At 48.4% G+C, this 17727-nt stretch overlaps 1 protein-coding gene across 1 annotated transcript in view; it reads right to left on the bottom strand.

The window, feature by feature from the left end:
- Positions 1–17727, bottom strand: part of PLPP4 (phospholipid phosphatase 4) — a 109260-nt gene that overhangs the window by 57444 nt on the left and 34089 nt on the right. Inside the window, exon 2 of the mRNA XM_040624606.1 lies at positions 9200–9308. Within this exon, the coding sequence (XP_040480540.1) occupies positions 9200–9308 (109 nt within the window). The remainder of the gene's footprint in view (positions 1–9199; positions 9309–17727) is intronic.

The following is a 17727-nucleotide window of genomic DNA, read 5'->3' on the forward strand; positions in this document are numbered from 1 at the left end:
TCCTGACCTCACACAAAGAAAAAGGATTTATATCTATACTTAGAGACTCGGAAGACTTAAAAAAATTGGAGGTCTGATTGTGGGTTATAATTGATTTGTAATTGCTGGGAGCCACATTTAAAGTGGTGGCTTTTTAAACAGAAAAGAATAACCTATAATCACGATGACTCAGCTTTGCCAGCAACCCCCTCACATCCTCCCCTGCAGAAGGGTAAAAGAACCCTTGGCCTCCCATCCCCAGCTCTCTGGCAACATGGGAGCATGTTGGACTTGCTCAGAGTAAATCGATTCATTCTCTTTGGTGTTCTTTTGTTGAATTTCATTTCCTCTGCAAAGCAGAGTTTAATCCTTTTGCTTGCCACCTCTTTTCCTTTCCCCCCTCCCCTTCCCTCCCCTCCCCTGGCCCAAAGCACACAAAAGTGCAATAAGTGTTTAATGAATCAAGCTGGTGGGATTCAGATGCAAGCAATGCTCATTATAGAACTCTCTATGAGGCAGGAACTGTGTTTGGGTAGCCTCAGGTACCAGCGTCTCTTAAACCCTCATGATGATTCTGTGACTATCTTTGCCAGGCCTGGGGACTAAATAATGTGCCCAAAGACATAAAGCTGATGAGTAGCAAGGCCAGGCTTTGGAGACCAGGTTTTCTGCCTGCCATGTCTAGCCTTTGTTCAGCATTCTACAATTACGTAGTAACTGTTTTCAACATTCCAACAACCAAGAAAAAAGTACTTCAGTTACTTCCTTATGATTATAACATCTCAGGATAACAATATTGGAAGGGACTAAATATCCTGCAAATCCACAACTGGCCTAACAGACAGTGGTGGGAAGGGGGAGTATGGGAACGACTGTCCTCACTTTTGGAAATAGTGTTCATGCTTTTGGAAACTTCCACCTGTACTCTAATGCAATGCCCCTTTGTGGAAAGGGCTAAGGCACAGCTGGAAGACACTTTTCTCTTATAAAAACAGAAATCACCCAAGTGAACAGTCTTTCACAACGACTGGAGATGGTCCACACACTTGTACAACCAGACCGCCAGAGCTCAGCACATCTTGGGGTCTCGTCTTTGGGAACCGTCATTAGAGGCAGTTCATGAGACGTGAGAAAACCCCTCTCCTCACTGGCCAGTCTCTTTCCCACCACAATGGTAGTCACCAGCGATGAGCCTCCTTATCAGCTGTGACCCTGAATGAATTAGCTGTTTAAACACCAAATGAGCAGGTCCTATCACCATGGAGGGCATTCGCAAGAATAGAAGTCTAAGGGCTGCTGTATGAGAGGAGATGAAGAACTGAAGCAGAGGAATTCCCCAAAGGCGACTGGAAAAGGCAAGACTCACTTGCGAGTGAATAGTTCCACCAATCTGTGGACGTCCCCATGAGTGCCTCAGTGGCTCTCACCCTTGAATAACAGTCGGGCTTGTGACAATGCTGAGTCCCTCAAGTACACTCACAGGATGTGTCTGGGGATCTACATTTTGTGACAAGCATCTCAAATGATACTGACGCTGGTGACTCAGAAACAATGGGTCAGAGTTTTGACTCACACATTCAGCGTTGAAAGACTGATGACTGAAGCCCTTGCGTGCTGACGTCCAAAGTTATGGTTAAGGTCAAAAAGCCCCCAGCTCCTTGTTTCCTCTCACTTCGGGTATGCAGAGCAGACCACACACTCCCAAACAGGGGAAACCAGCTCACTGAGCAGGGAACAGCTCTGCAATGACCCCACTGACAGTCAAAAATGAGAACGATGCACGACTGAAAGAAACATTACAAGATAATCCCAGATGACGTACTCTAAGGTTAGACTGAATAAAACCCCAGAAAAGATATGAGTTGGCAAGACTTTCCCTACTGCAGAGGCTGCCTACAGGAGATCCTGAGAAGGAATGTGCCAACCAAGAGGAGACAGAGACACCACAGAGGACACCAACAGCTCCAGGCCCATGAGGAGGGGCTGGAGAAGGCACTAGGGCTACCCAGTGGCTCCAGGCCCACAGCTTGATGGCCAAGGGGGTCTCCCTGAGCACTGCTCCCTGAGCTCCCCTGCTTCTAACATATCCTCGCTCTGATGGCCCAACCAGACTGCACTTCATTTCACCCATTCTAGGATTTTCCTAGGTAGATGCACGTTGGTCTCATTTCTAGAACCACTGACGAACTGCTTCCTGGGCCAATGCTAGGCACCCAGGAGGGCCAGGGCTCCCCAGCTCATGAGCTCCACATGAGGGAATGCATCAGACAAAGCACCCACTCAGAAGGCCGCAGAAATGTCTGCCCATGACTGTGTGGCCATCTTTCTTCCCCCATCCTAGTGACATTTGGGCTCCAATCCCTTTTCTTCTTCCTGAAAACATATCTGCCGCATCCTTGGACAGCACAGTCTTCAAATCAGCATAGCTAGAGACATATTTACATGGATCACATGCTCCCCTTTTTACAAATATTTTCCTACTAGAAGATGGGAGTTAAGAGATTAGCCCCAGAAGCCAACACATTAGGAAAACAACCTCCTTCTGGGCAAGAGCACCTTGGAACTGAGTAAAAGAGAAAGGAATCCCTCTTTCACCAGGCAAACCAGATTGAATTATGCCGGGTGTACACCCCTCCCACAATTCCGACACAAGCCTTTAGAGGTTGCTCGTCTGCTGCCCGAGGCCACGGAGATAAGATGGACACAGAGACATGAAGGGGGAGGGGGGGAGTGATTACTTCTACTTCCAAACAGATGTGGGTATCGAGGACAAACAAGGGGTAGGAAAATTTCCCCAGCACTGTTTTTCTCTCAAGTTAATTTTTCCATGGCTTAAAAATTTTTTTTGAAAATCCTGGGAATGAGCCCAGTGGCAAGACAGTGAATGGTTAGTGCTTATTAAATGGGACCTGAGACCAGAACAATGAGTTCCAGCCAATCACTGCTGTGGGATGCAGGGGACAGATTGAACTCTCTTCAGGCCTGAGTTTTCCTCACTAGTTATGAGAACAGGGCTGCTCAGCCTACATACATAAGTTAGATAACCAGGGCTAACGTGTTCTGAAAACTCATTAAAGGCCATGGTCTGTTCTAGGCACTTGCGGCAAATTAACACACTAATACATCCTTATTTTATGGATGGGAAACTAAGGCACAGAGAGGTTAAACAACCTGCTGAAAGGCACACAGCTAATAAGTGGTAAAGTGAAGATTTGTACCCAGACTGTTTAAATCAAGCTCTGTGCTTTTTAACCATGGTGTTATAGCAGTTCTCACCTTAGAAGTAAGAAGCATTGATAAAACATGGTAAATGCATTTTCTCTGGAGATGGAGGAAGAAGTAAGGGGGCTCAGATCCAGGAACATGGGTAAGTCACAGAAATGTCAGTCGCAGCTGTCATGGATTAAGCACCTACTATGTGTGAGGGGCGTTCCTCACATTTGTCCAATCTTCTAACTACTCTGTTGGGGGAAACATTATCCATCTTGCACAGCTCACAAAACTAGAACTCGGAGTGATGATTGAATTCCCAAAGGCATGCACTTGGTGGGCCCAGGACACCTCCAACCTGAGGTTCCATGCTGCCTGGGCTGGAGTCTTGAATCACAGGGATCACCCAAGCCCAAATGCCTCATCTTCCAGATGGGGAAACTGAAGCTGAGATCATTCTTCCATTAAAGAACATTCTGTAAGCTACTGATGAATTGTACTCCACAGAACCGAAATATCAAGATAATATGTAAATCATTAGGCAGGATCTGGTACACAGCTGGATTTGCACGATGCTATGCTCCGGGCTGAGAAGCCAGTGCTCTGCAGAGGGAAATGTAGGGAACAGACTCAGATTAAGGAAAGCTGGGTTCAAGCTCCAGTTCTGACACTTATCAGCTCTGTGACCTGAGCAAGTCACCCCGCCTCTTCCCCCTTTGAGTCTCAGTTTCCTCATCCATAAGATGGGGTCTAACAAATATTGTTGCTAGGATTCAAATTCACCAGCAGTTACTGAATGCCTCTTGTGCCCCAAAGCACAAGTGCTGTAAGTTTATCATCCCATGTGATCCTCAGCACCGCAGGAGGGGAGGGAAATGTTATTAAAGCCCCTTTTTATAGATAAGGAAACAGAGGCAGTGAGAGGAGGGGTGCCAAGCCACATAGCTAGAAAGTTGATCTCAGGCAGTTCACTCTGGCACCTGCCTACCCAGAGAGTCGAGCAGAGTTAGCATCCAGTGAATGCTGGCTGTTGGCTACGATGTCATTATTTCCCAGGGAAAACTGAACAAATGACCCAGACCAGTAAAGAAGAACCAGGATCCTGAGAACAGGCATTTGGGAATAAAGTGTTTTAAGTTATAGCCCACTACGCCCTTAGATCTCAGCAGTCAGGGAAGAAGTCAGGGACAGCAAAGAGCCTCATTCACCCGGGCTCTCTGCCATTCCCTACGTGACCAACATCTTCACCAAGGACCTGCCTTGTACATCGGCCAATGAGAGCAACACAGGAAGTGCTGTCAGTTCCCAGCCACTGCTGCACCCAGAAGGTGGGTCACCCCGGGAGCTGATGCAAGGCACAGTGCTGCCAGGATGCTTCTGGAAAATGACAAAGCCAGACTAGCATGTCTGAAGTGGGAGGGGCATAAGTATACCAAGAACTTTTAACAACCAAAGGGGTCAAAGCCAGAGCGCCCTGACGTTAGGATGTTAGCTAGGGAAGAGCTTGTCACTGGGGTTCATTCATATCAGACAAACGATGGGCCCAAAGTGCCTTAATTTCTGGCATTTGACAGAAAGGTGTGCTGAAAACTGCTTATGGAGACAACCCGGGATGAGCAGTACAGACAGCTGAAAAGGCCCTGCTGTGGGTAAACAATGACAGTCCATTGCAGAGAAAAGAGCTAAGACTTTACCAAAAAGTCTAAAAATTAAACTGTCTATCACACGCCAGCTTTGTCTCTTTTCCTTCCCTCCTCCCCACAAAATTGACTTTCTGTCTTCCTTAGAAGCATCCTCTACTAAAATAGGAAACCCTGTTATCGAATCAACACGGTATCAGTAATATTCTACAGAAGTCTATCTTCTGGAACGGTTGTGGACAGGACAAAGGACGGGTCTTTGGTAGATTTGTTTTTTTAAGCCAAGGAAAGCAACTGGGGAACACCGACCATTCCTTCAACTCATTACCTGAGTTCACCTGTTCAAGAGCTTGCCTGTGACCACCCAGTTCATGTTCATGTCTGCGTCCCCCATGAGACGGGAAACCGTAGCTTGTTCAGCTGTGCACCTCCATCACCCAGCACCATGCTTGGCTCAGGCAGGTGCTTCGTAACTCTCGGGGAATGAAGTAATAACTAACTAAGCTGAAGCTGTCCACAGTTGGCTTCTACCCCTGCCTTCCTCTGCCCCCTTCACACACAGATACTCTAAACACACTCCTGTTCACTGGGCCCACAGGGCCCCTGCTCTCCTGTTTCTGTGCCTTTACACACCAGCTCTTCTGCGTGTGATCTGCTACTTACCACCTCTCCACATGCCTCAAGTCCCCTCGGAGATATCACAGTTGAGCGGGTCTATGAGGGTCCACCCTCTGGCAGCTGGCATTCAGAGCCAGGTCCAGTGGTTGTATAACCTGGGACAAGTTGCCAAATCTCATTGCAGTTTCATTTTCTCCACTGAAATTATGGGATTACAAAAGTGCTGACCTCAACAGATGGTGAGAAGGATTATCTGAGATGCCACTGTGAAATGGCAAGCACAATTCCTATATTCAGGAGATGTTGGTGGTTATTGTTACTGCCATGATGATGATGATGATGATAGTGGTGATGATGGTGGTGATGATGATGATGATGGTAGTGATGATGGTGTCGATGATGGTTGTGGTGATGGTGATGATGATGGTGATGATGGTGGTGGTGATGGTGGTGATGGTGGTAATGGTGATGATGGTGATGATGATGATGGTGGTGATGGTGATGATGGTGATGATGATGGTGGTTGTGGTGATGTTGATGATGATGGTGATGATGGTGGTGGTGATGGTGGTGATGGTGGTAATGGTGATGATGATGATGGTGGTGATGGTGATGATGGTGATGATGATGGTGGTGATGGTGATGATGATGGTGGTGATGATGATGATGATGGTAGTGATGATGGTGATGATGGTGATGAGGATGGTGGTGATGGTGGTGGTGATGGTGGTGATAGTAATGATGGTGGTGATGATGGTGGTGATGATGGTGATGATGGTAGTGATGGTGATGATGATGGTGGTGATGATGATGATGGTAGTGATGATGGTGATGAGGGTGATGATGATAATGATGACAGGGGTGATGGTGATGATGATGGTGGTGATGAAGCTCCCTACAAGTTTACCTGAGCCTCTAGCCCTTCCTAGATTCTGTTTCTCTTTAGAGTACCATCTCCCCCAGGATCCTACAGGACTCCTAAGGATATCCCCTCCCCCCAGGTCTGATTTGACTTCCTATCACCTGAAGCTCCTATGGCTTTCCTTACCCACAGCAGGCTCCTGGAAGTGTTTCCTGAATGTACAAAGACACAACTACTAAGACAGCAACAAAAAGTATAATTAAAAAAAAAGCAAAAACCAGCACAAAGTCTTCCTACACCAAAAAGTAGATTTTCGAAGATGCTATGATAAACCCCACACACTCAGGAAGGAACCATGACATCTTCTGAATAAGGGAGCAGCTGTCCATAAAGGCAGCTAATGGTCTGGGAACATCCAGAAAATGTTAATTCAAGACTCAGTGTATGTGAAAAGAATTCTCAGTCTGTCTCTCTGCTCAACAGGAACCCAGAGTCATCAGGGGAAACAAACTCTCAGAATCAAACAACCCAACTACACATTCAACTTCCAGGTTGACAGACATAGTCATCTTCCCTGAAAGTGCCAAAGGCAGAACAAATGAGGGGGCCTCCTGGTGATGTGATCACCATTCACTCTGCTCAACTCAATCCCCTACCATTCTGATACTACTTTTGTGACAGCTGAACAAGTGGCTGCTGTAAAATACACACGTCAACACACACACACACACACACACACACACACACCCCTCCAGAGGCCTAATTTCCCAATCAAAAGACAACTGGGTTATTACCAGCTGCCTTTCAATAACACTTTGGTTAGAAAGTTAAAAAGTCTGCCTTTAGATTTAAACATTCCAACCAAAAGTAGAAGAGACCCCAGGATTTTTTTTTAATGTATTAAGTAGCAAAACTGGAGCTTTCTAAGGAAACCAACACAGTTTTAAAACATGGTATAAAAACATGTTTTATTACAGTCTTCCATAAACATCTGAAGGTTTTAAAGGATCGAAGCAAACAAATGATATTTTATATTAAACTCTTACTAAAATCCAGGAGAAAAAAAAATCTAATGTGGTGACGGAGTATTTTTCCTCTTTCTGTTACATCTATTATTAATGTATCTACTGCTTTCCTTGTGTTATTGTGGAATCCCATTAAATCTTGTGACCAAATGAATGAAATGCATCAACTACTATTAACAAAACAAAAGGCTGAACTTATCTCGTTAGGGGACTCCAGGGTAGGACTCAGGATTTGAGGCTGAATACACTTCTATTCTCTGAGAATCACAGTACTGAATAAGTCCTTTACTGCAGCGATCCAACAGGCAAATGCGTCCCCTCCTATTTGTGTCTGCAGCCTGAATATTTGTGGCATTTGTATCTAGACTTCACAACAATCCATTGTTCATAAATCTAGGACATGGGCACAAATTTCTCACAATATTTCAAATGAACATTCATCTCCAAATTGTGTTTTATAGCACATAATATGCAAAAACTGGAAGGAATGGGGATAAGTGGTAAGTAGGAGCCTCCCCCTTTCAAAACCATGGAGTAAACTAGTTAGACATATGCTAGTTTTTTTATTTCTAGGATTTATAGAAGATTTGAGTTAGAGCAGAAATGGAAAAAGTCTAATTTTCATACTCAAGTGTTCGGTAATGCCCGAACTCTTCAACTCCCCTGAAATTTAACCAAATCCAGTTTAGTTTCCAGTGGAAAAGCAATCATTAAAGAGCAATTAAAATAATACTTCTAAGCTCATGTAACGTTCTGGGCATTTTGGGATGTTTGCAGACACAAAGATCTTTCCAATCATCACTAATAACAAGATTTCCTTCATAAAATCAGAGGTATTTCTTTCAAAACGCAGAAATATTCCTCATGTGCTCGAAGAACTCTCTGGCCCAGTCACTTAAGTTTCCAGAGGCACAAGACACAATGGCTGGTCAACAGGAATAAACTTCAAGCTATAAGGCTGGCCAACCAAAAGTCCTGTGACTGTTGTAACAAAGAAGAGCTTAAATATTTCCTCTGCTAGAGAAAGGCCTGATGGCAATTCCCCAGGAGGCCATTCACATCTGCAAGGAATCCTGGACACGTGGCTCCCACCCTACGGGGCAGCCTCATGGCTGAGATAGGGCTCAGACCCGGCTGCTTGGATCTGAATCCTGGCTCTGCCGCTCACTAGCTGTGTGGATCCGGGCAAGTTCCCTCCTTCCTCTGGGACGCAACCCTGCACCTGCAAATGTGGACAAGACTGACAGCTTTCTCACTGGAATGCTGGGTGGGATTCAATGAGATTATCCTTCTTTCTCAAGCTCTCAGCAAAGGGCCCCGCCCATAGGAAGTGATATATAAAAGGCTTCGATAGCCACAGGGTCAAGGTGAAGAGGTAAAAGTAATGCCACTATATCCACCAGCTATTTGGATGCTGGCCCATTTGTTCTAGAGGCAGAGAGACACAAAGCACTATCCAGAGATTGAGTCATACAAGGTGTTCTCATCCGTGGTCACCTGACCAGCTAGAACCAGAAGGGCGGTTCACAGAGCTATCTATGATGCCTGAGGTTTATCCTCGAAGGAGATGGAGCAGGGAAATCTGTTTCTAGGCTGATCTTACTGTAAATATTTGGAAACAATTCAGCCCAGCGTAGCTAAGCAGGTCCCTTCCCCTTCCAAAGTGGCAGGCAATTACTAGTTTTCACAGGACCAAGCAGCGCCCGTCATGATCTGGAAACGAGTTTAACGTGATGGGCTCCTCACCTCCTCTTTCCTCCAGGCTGCTCACTGTCTTCAGCAGGGGTTAGAAAAGCAGAAATGAGAACCCATTTGGTTCATACTCGGGAGACTGGTCCCATCAGCTATGAAACCACGGTACTTACAAACATGAGGCGGGTAGGTATGTTGTCTGATTGCACCAAAGGATTTTTATAGAGCCAGATCTCTTCTGGCTGGATGACTCTCTGGAACGGGTCCAAAAACTCTGTAAAACTGAAACAAAACAAAGACAGACGCGTGAGGGCTTGAGCGCTCATCTGTTGCCTGTGGTTCTGAGAAGGCCGCTCTCCCGCACGCTCCGTGGAGAATCCAGCCTCTGGGGGAGGAGAAGGGAGTCACAGGCTGCCCTGGGAGGGAAAACTGGATGGAAAGAATTACTGAGACTCTGTGGAACCTTCTGTCAGCAGCAAAGCCCAATTCCAGGCATAAAAGAACAGCTGCAAAGCCGACATACAAAGACCCTAGGAGTCAGGGCCCCAAAGCGAACTAGGAGCCTAAGGGCAGAATGGGGGGGCTCGGAGTGGAGCAAGGCCAGGGCAGCAGCGCAGCTCTGGGAAGGAAATGCGCTTGACGTGGAGCAAAGGTGAAGGAACAGCTGGCAGTCCCTGGGAAAGAACCACGGGTCTTCACTTCCCTCCCTTACCCCGATGGCACGCTGACACTTCTCCAGTAGGAGGAAGAGTGAGCAAGAAAAGCCTTCCAGAGAGGACAGAGGGTCGGGCAGGAGGACCACAGAAAGGAAGGGAGGGAAGGACAAGGGGAGTGAGGAGCATTCTGGGGCTGGTGCCAAGAAACCAGACAGCATTAAGCATCCATGCTTCCTCTCATCACCCTCTCAAGCCCTCCCACACCCTGGGAGCCCACAACACCCAGGCGGATGGAAAGCAAACACCACCAAGAGACAAACAGAGGGGAGGGGGGAGCCAAAGGGGACAGAGCCTGCAGGGATATGGTTTGCTCTGTCAGACTGACCCTCCAGCCCAGTTCTCCACCTGGCGAACTGAGTTCAGAATGGGGGTCCGACAGAGCCAGGCAGAGGCTGAATGTCTTTTCAGACCTAGTCTCGGAGGTCTGGTGGTGTCATCTGGTGACATGTGAGTCATTAGGTCAGCCGAGATTCATGAGGGGAATGGACTCCCCCTCTTGGCAGGGGCATAGAAAGGTCCCATCAGAGAAGGGCTGCTTAAGATGACAGACGTGGCTTTAAAATAGCGATATGCCAACCACCGGCTGTCATCACTGTAACGGGCCCACAGCTCCCCTCTCAGAGACCCCAGAACCTTGATCTCCATTCCTTCCCCATGCAGCCGGCCACACCACTGAGTACATCCCTCCTCCCCTCACTTGTCCCCCAGGTGTTACTATCCTCGTGGCTGTTTTTAAAGCCTCGTGCACCCAGCCTTTTGCACAATTCCACATCCCACCCTGAGGAGCCAGAATGCATCTATCAAGCAAATTATATGTCCTCTGGGAGAAGCAGAGCCAAGAGAGATAGATGTCCCTTCTCCAGCCACACTCCAGCCACCAGTGTCTGCCTCTGAGAATCCAGACAGCAAGGCAGCTATGCAGAGGACTTGAGTCTCAGAAAGCAAACGGGGGCAGAGGTGGACATGTGGTAGAATGGAAAGTTCTGGAGACAGTACAGGGCAGTTACCAAGAAAGCACAGCCCAGGCCTGGAAACGCCCTTCCACAAGCTCTCTGTAGGTGGTCTGGAAGCCAAGAAATGGAAACCCAGCTTCCAGGGAGGAGGTCAGGCATGGCCTCTAATGACCTGTTCACCGGAGCTCACTGTGCACGCATGAGGACTCCCCGGAGCTGTCAGCTCAGCACTTCCCAAACATGAATGTGCCCGGGATCCGCTAGGGGGTCTTGTGCTTACAGAAACAGCCAGTCCCGGGAGCGGCCGGAGGGCTGGCATCTCCAGCCAGCTGCCCCATGGAGCCAACGCTGCTGAGCTATGGATCCAAACTTGGTTCATAAGGGGGAAGGGCATCGGCCTCACGGGGAGGAGCTTATGAAAAATGCAGAATCTGGGGGCCTTCATTTTTAACAAGATCCCCAGGGATTCAAGCGATCACGACAGTCAGACGCACAGAGCTCTGGGGCGGGAAAGCTGCTGCTTCCCGGCTTCGGCCTTTTAGGAACCAAGTTGTTCAGTTTTGCCTTATCCCCCCTCCTCCGGCAGTGACTTTCCTTGACAGTTTGTAAACTAAAAGCCTAGAAGAAACTTCATGCCACTGCTTAATTATGAAATCAGCATTTCCTCCATAAACAGCTGGTAAACTTCAAAATAAACACAATGAAAACCAAAGGCGGCTATTAAATTCTCCTTTGGTACCGTTGCCTTGGAGCCTCGCCCGCCCTCTCCGTGAAGACCTTCCAGAGCTTCCCCTGTGAGGCGGGGAAGATGAAAGGACAAATGAGAGGGGGCGACCGTGCCCTCCCCGTGACCGTGGAGGTGGGGGCGCACCCCCGCGTGTCCTCTAAACTGACCTCGCGAAGCCCGTAAGATCACCTCCAGCACCGCGGCAGTCATGGAAGCAGGTCAAAATGTTTTGATGGGAAGAGGAAGGAGTTACTACTAAAGTAAACATATCATTTTCTTTCGTGACAATTCTAACTGCCGCAAGTCGGGTAACTTGCTGTTGGATTTGGATTCAACTTATGCTCCCTTCATTTCTTGGCTGCTTGAATTTGACAATTATCTTAATCTAACCGTGTATCAATTCTCCTTCTCTCTCTCTCTCTCTCTCTCTCATCCCCCCGCCCAGCCTGACTTTAAGCAGCCGACGATATCTGCTTATATAGGAAGGAGTGCAGTAGGGGACAGACAGCGGACCATCATTTTGCCTACTGTTCATTCACTCAACAAACACTAAGTGCCTATGATTTGCCAGATATCACCCCAAGACCCCTGGTGAATAAAACACACATGGTCCCCCCTCTTGCGGAGATTACAGTCAAGGGACCCTAAGTGCCAACTGATTGGGGAATGAGATGTTGAAGTGTTCAGTTACAGGTATGAGAGTGTCTACACAGATGGCCAGCCCACTCTGCTTTGAGGAGATGTCAGGTTAGGAGGGTTCCAGTAGTCCGACCCATGAGATGGCCTCTAACCGAGAGCCGCTTATGAGGACGCTGAACCCTCGGAAATGTTATGGAATGTGTATCTCTCACCGTTCACATGCTGAATGTGCCAGCAGATTCAGCCCAGAGGTAGGAACCCAGAAGAATGGCCCATCTTGACATCACACTAGCAAGGAATAGCGATGCCTCTGTCCCCTATGCCTCTTCTCACTCAAAGTCAAGTTCTCAAAGTTCCAGAATCTCCCCCATCATGTTCTAAAAGACTCCACAGATTTGCCAATGACCTTTAGGTCATGGACCTTGATAACGTACACCTTTCTCAAGATAAGGTTAACACTTCAGTCACACACTAAGCACAGATTTCTACCTCCTTTACTCACAACCCAAAATAACACAACACTGTACTGAAATATGAACTTAACCAGACCACTAAACTTGGTGTAAATCCCTGCTTCGGCATTTGCCAGCTGGGTGGCCTGAGAAAAGTCACTTAACCTCTCTGAGACTTCCTACCTTTCCCCCCACCCCCCAGGATGGCCATACCTTCCAGGGCAGTAATAATACTGCTGCCATTAGCGGTAAGAAAAGCTGGGGTCTGGCAGGGTGAATGGGGCACTGAAGGCCGCGATCACAGGCGGCTGCTCTTCCTGCAAGGTGGGCGTGAACAGCGCTGGGGACACGATGTGGGTCTGAGAAGAACGCCCCACCCCTCACCCCCAACCCGGGGACAGTGAGGTTGCATGCCGGGGAAAGAGGATCAGACAGGATGTCAGCTGCTGCCACTCATCCCTTGGCCATTCTGTGAGCGAACAATGGCCCAGGCAGTCACTTCTGACCCTTGCATTGTGCAGGAAGGAAAAACAAGACTCGTAATAAAGAAGTTTTCCAAGCAAGAGCAAAAAGTAAAGCCTGGTTCTTAACTCAACTATGGTCTTGCCCTCTCTCGTGGGCCTCTCCGGTGCGAGAGGGAAAACACTGACGCATGGGCTCTGGATGTGGTCAGGGGACAGGCAGCTGCTATACAGGAAGGAGGTATATGGCATTTACCGCTAGTCCTGGGGCAAGGGGTAAGGTGAGGCTGCAGAGAGAACATGCTGGTAAATCATTTCTGTGAGCCGGCAGGCCAGTGACCTGCTCCCGCACAGCCTTCTCCTGAGTTTGGTCGTTGGCCGCCCCAAAGACAAGAGCAACAGTTTTCATAAAAATAACTAACGTTATCACGTTTGGAGCTGTCTTGTACGTGCCCTTGACTTGGTGCTTTCCGACGTTACTCGTTTCCTCTTCAGAAGAGCCCTGTGAGATAGCCATTGCTGTTATTCCCATTCTAGAGATGGGGGCACTGAGGCTACAAGGCAAAGGGTCTCTAGCCTAAGTTATCACAGCTCTATGTGCCGTGGAACGTCCACTATTCCACGTCCTCCTGAGCACACGCTCTGGAACTTTCAGGAAAGAACAAGCAAATTCACACACACACACAGACTGCCCACCAGTGTAAAGGCATCTGCAATTATTTTAATAAGAAATACCATTTTCCACAATTAGAAATACAGCCTTACTCTTGGGAAATGCAACATGGGGATCTCAGTTCTCAGTCAGTGTGAAGACTGGGATCAGATTCTTACAGACGGCAGTTTGATATCTGTTGTGAAGGCAGGAAGGGAAGAAAGCATGAGAGAACTGAAGCCCCTGAGAAGTTGCTCCCACCAGCCCCCTCCTCCCTGCCCCTCGGACAAGCAGGTGCCCCCACAGCAAAGCCACCTGGCGCTCACCTGCACTGGGGAGAAAGGCGTCCAGGAGACCAGCCCTGGCCCAGATGAGGAACGGCTCCCAGAGCCCCCACCCCATCCTGGGGATGCTCTTTCTCCTCTGCAGCGAGCCTCACAAAGGATGAGAAGGCAGGTGGAGCGAGGAGGATGGCCACCTGGGGCCGAGAGACAGGCAGAGGCTGGCTCCAATGCTCATGCCCTCCCCACTGTGCGGGGACAGAGCCTGGAGAGGCAGCCTGGGTTGGATTTCCACTCTCCCTTACTGGCTGCATGATCTCGGGTGAGGCACTTCCCTTCCTGAGCCGTGGGCTCCTTGCTCTGCCAAGTAATGCTGACAAGAACACCTACCTCAGAGGCCCGGACGAATACTAAACAGGGTAACGATGTGAAGTGCTTAGAAGGGCATGTGCTGTCGCCCTGCGGGGGAAAGCCTACAATTACAGCCCAATACTGTGTCCTGCCCTGACCCCTGAAACCACACAGACTTCAGGGAGCCTGACCACAAGCTCCCTGCCCCACTCCGCCCCCTCAGGTAAGGTTCCCCCACCAAATAATCCTCCTTATCAAGGGACCAGGTGCAATTGGGTTTCCGTCAATCACAGCCCAGGAACAAGTAGATCACATCCTCCTGCAGGAACCAGGGACACCCCACCCTCTTGGTACTACACAGCTATCTCCCACAGGCCCTGCAGGTTCGCTTTGCCCCCCTCCTAGGCCTGCCCAGTGGGCAGTGTCCTCCTCCCCTGTGGTGACTATCTATGACTAATAAACTGCTAGACCTCTCTGTCCCATCTTAGGCGTCATGTATGGCTATCCCCACAGCCCCAGGGTAGGAATCCCTCCTCGCCAAGGGGGTAAAGATGGGGCATCAGAGCATGTACCTCTTGGCTGGGCCCTCCTGAACACGATGGGATGGGACAGTGGTGGAAATACGTGGGCCGAGGCTGGAAATGTCAATGATCTACCCAGCTCCAGGAAGGAAGAGAAAGACCAAGAGTAGGCAGCATGGATAAAACCAAGCCACTGACCCAGACTACCTGCTCACGCCAGCTCCCCTTCAGCTTTTAGAAACATGGCCCTATCCTGCCTCCCCTACCTGTGGTCACCAATACTGGGATCACAGACACCTGTGAGCCTCTGACACACGCTACACGAAACACATGGCATCTCCACGCAACATTCTTGCCAAACACGTGCACTCTGAACTTACCCAAGTCTTTGGATCCATCTCCCAGATTATAGGAAACACAGGGACAGAGCAACAAGTCAAATGCCCTCAAGGACATAACTAGACAAGTCCAGGAATAAAGCTAGAGGGAATGTTCCAGATTACAAGAATCTGAAAAGACAAAACTACCAAATGTAACATACATTTGACAGGATCTTGGGTCAAAAAAATAGAAAAGCCATTAAAAAGAAACTCTGAGGATGACTAAGGCAATACCAGGACTGGAACAAACCAGATATCCAGTGATCCTAAGAAAACACTGCTAATTTCCTTCGGTGCGGTAAGGACATGGGTATGGAGAAGAACGCCTTCTTTTCAGGGGATGCATTTAGGGAGCTTAGGGTAATGATCTGTCAGCAACTTCCTCTCAGACAGTTCAGAAAATTGTACATAAAACACATAACTACAAAGATAAAGCAACCAGGGTAAAATGCTAATTGCTAAATCTAGGTGGAGCGGAGGGGGGATCATTCTACTGTCTCAACTTTTCTGTATACTGGAAATTCTCCAGGATGAGAGGCTGGCATAGCGGGGTCCAGGAGCAGGGACCCCCAAGGGGGGGCGGAGAGCATAGAAGGCAAGAGAGCAATAGAAATACAGTATTAGCAGAGCTGTGGAGTTGGACAGCTTCTGTTCCACCGTTGCCACTTACAATCGATGTGACCCTGGGCAAGTGACACCTGCTCTCTGAGCCCTGGGTGCCTCCTCCAGAAGCGGAGATAACCACCACCTCCACCCCCCACCCCCCACCCCCGCCTTCAGGGCCGCAGCGAGGAACCAACGGTGAGGTCGCGCACAACGGACTCAGCACAGAGCGGACTGTGCTGCACTCAGGAGACGGCCCCTCCCCGAGAGCTGTCTTCTGCCACAACAGCACATTCAAACCACGGCACAGAAACCGCAGGACACGCGCAAACCCGCCTGCCACGGGGCAGGGGCGTACACGGAAGTATATTTTGCAGAAGCACAATGTTCAAAACTACGAGCATCACCCCAGAAGTCCAAACATTTAATCCACCGAAGTCTGAACATTTCTGCAAAGGGTACCTTCCCTCTGGAAGAAAACAGAAGAAGGAAAACATTTTAACTCTCTGAATTCAAAAAGAAAATCCTGGTCTACACAAACACAGCCTGCAAAAGCTAATATATTGGGTCCAGCTGGGGCTTCATGACCTGGGGAGCAGCTGAGGCCCCCTCCCCATCAGTATAATGGGCAGAAAACTCTGCTAAAAAGTTGTGAGAATTTGGGATCATAGTTGGGGTCCATGAGAAGCACTCAACAATTGGCATTAACACTACTGATCACTGAAAAACTCCAGATTTTTTTAAAAAATGTCTAAAAACATGCATATCACATAAGAATGTAGGGACCTTATCTGGGTCCCGATTCAAAGAAATTAGGTGTTCATTTGATCGGGGTTTACAAACGGTATTGTGTTCCTGGGGGGCTGTTCAGTTTTTTTGTTCTTTTTTGTTGTTGTTGTTTTTTAAGTTCTCTCTGGTTAAAGTTTTTGAAGTATTGGCATAGGAAATGAGCTCACGTCTGGGCTTTGCTATAAAATACTCCACCAATAAGGCGGGGGGCAGATGAAATCAAAGTGCTCGGAACTGGTGGATGGTATCTTGACAATTTCCACACCAGAAAGTTTTTTAAAATGATTTTGCTCATTGGCCCAAAAGGTACTTGCAAAATTAAGTGTTTTATCAGCCAAAGCAACTGATGGCTCTTGGAAAGTGTTATTTCAGTCAAGTGTAACAACAGAAAGAGTAATGAATAAAAATCATCAAGAAGAAAGGAGAGACAAGGGAAGAGGTCAGGTCCTTCACAAAAGGGGTTTCCTTCCAAAATCTGCTCCCCTAGACCCATCTAAAAACCCTCAGGCTGAGGTGCCCCAGAGCCTGAGGCAGTGAGGAGTCCTCTCCCTGGACGTCGGAAAGCAGGTGCTTAATAACTAGGGTGGTGACAGGCCAGTGACAGTGAGCCGTGGGGGACAGGTGACTATGGGCCAAGCCAGGCCACCAAGCTTGGGACTCTAGGAAACCCGCAGAATCTGCTTCCCACTGGCTTCGGGGCTTCCTGGAGCTCAGACCCCAGCTCCCCTTCCCCTGGCCAAGCTCTCCTCTCTGGGATGAACATCCTCCGGGCCAGACATACATCCTAGCAGAAAATATTGCTGCAGAGACCACCGCACCACGTCTGAGCCACAGGCAAACAAAAGCCACTCGAAAACAAAAACAAAAACAAAAACAAACACTGGTAAAAGAAGAGGGAGGGAAGTATATATTTCTTTGCTAACAGACTTCTGTCTCCAATTAAGCTCTGACTCTAGAATGCCCAGTGAAGCATTCACTCCTGGATTAAATAAGTCTTTAGGAATTCAGCCAGAGCTTAAACAGTCTGGAGCATTCTCCATACCCACGCCTGGACCAGGCCACATCAAGATCCCAGTACACGCTGAGCAGAGTTCTGACGCAGAACAGAATGCCACTCAACACTCAGGGCCCAACACAGTGAAGACAGAACTTAATTTGAAGGGGCTGCTGAGCTGC

Source organism: Ursus maritimus, unplaced genomic scaffold (genome assembly GCF_017311325.1).
Source record: "Ursus maritimus isolate PB19 unplaced genomic scaffold, ASM1731132v1 scaffold_7, whole genome shotgun sequence".
NCBI classification, from domain to species: Eukaryota; Metazoa; Chordata; class Mammalia; order Carnivora; family Ursidae; genus Ursus; species Ursus maritimus.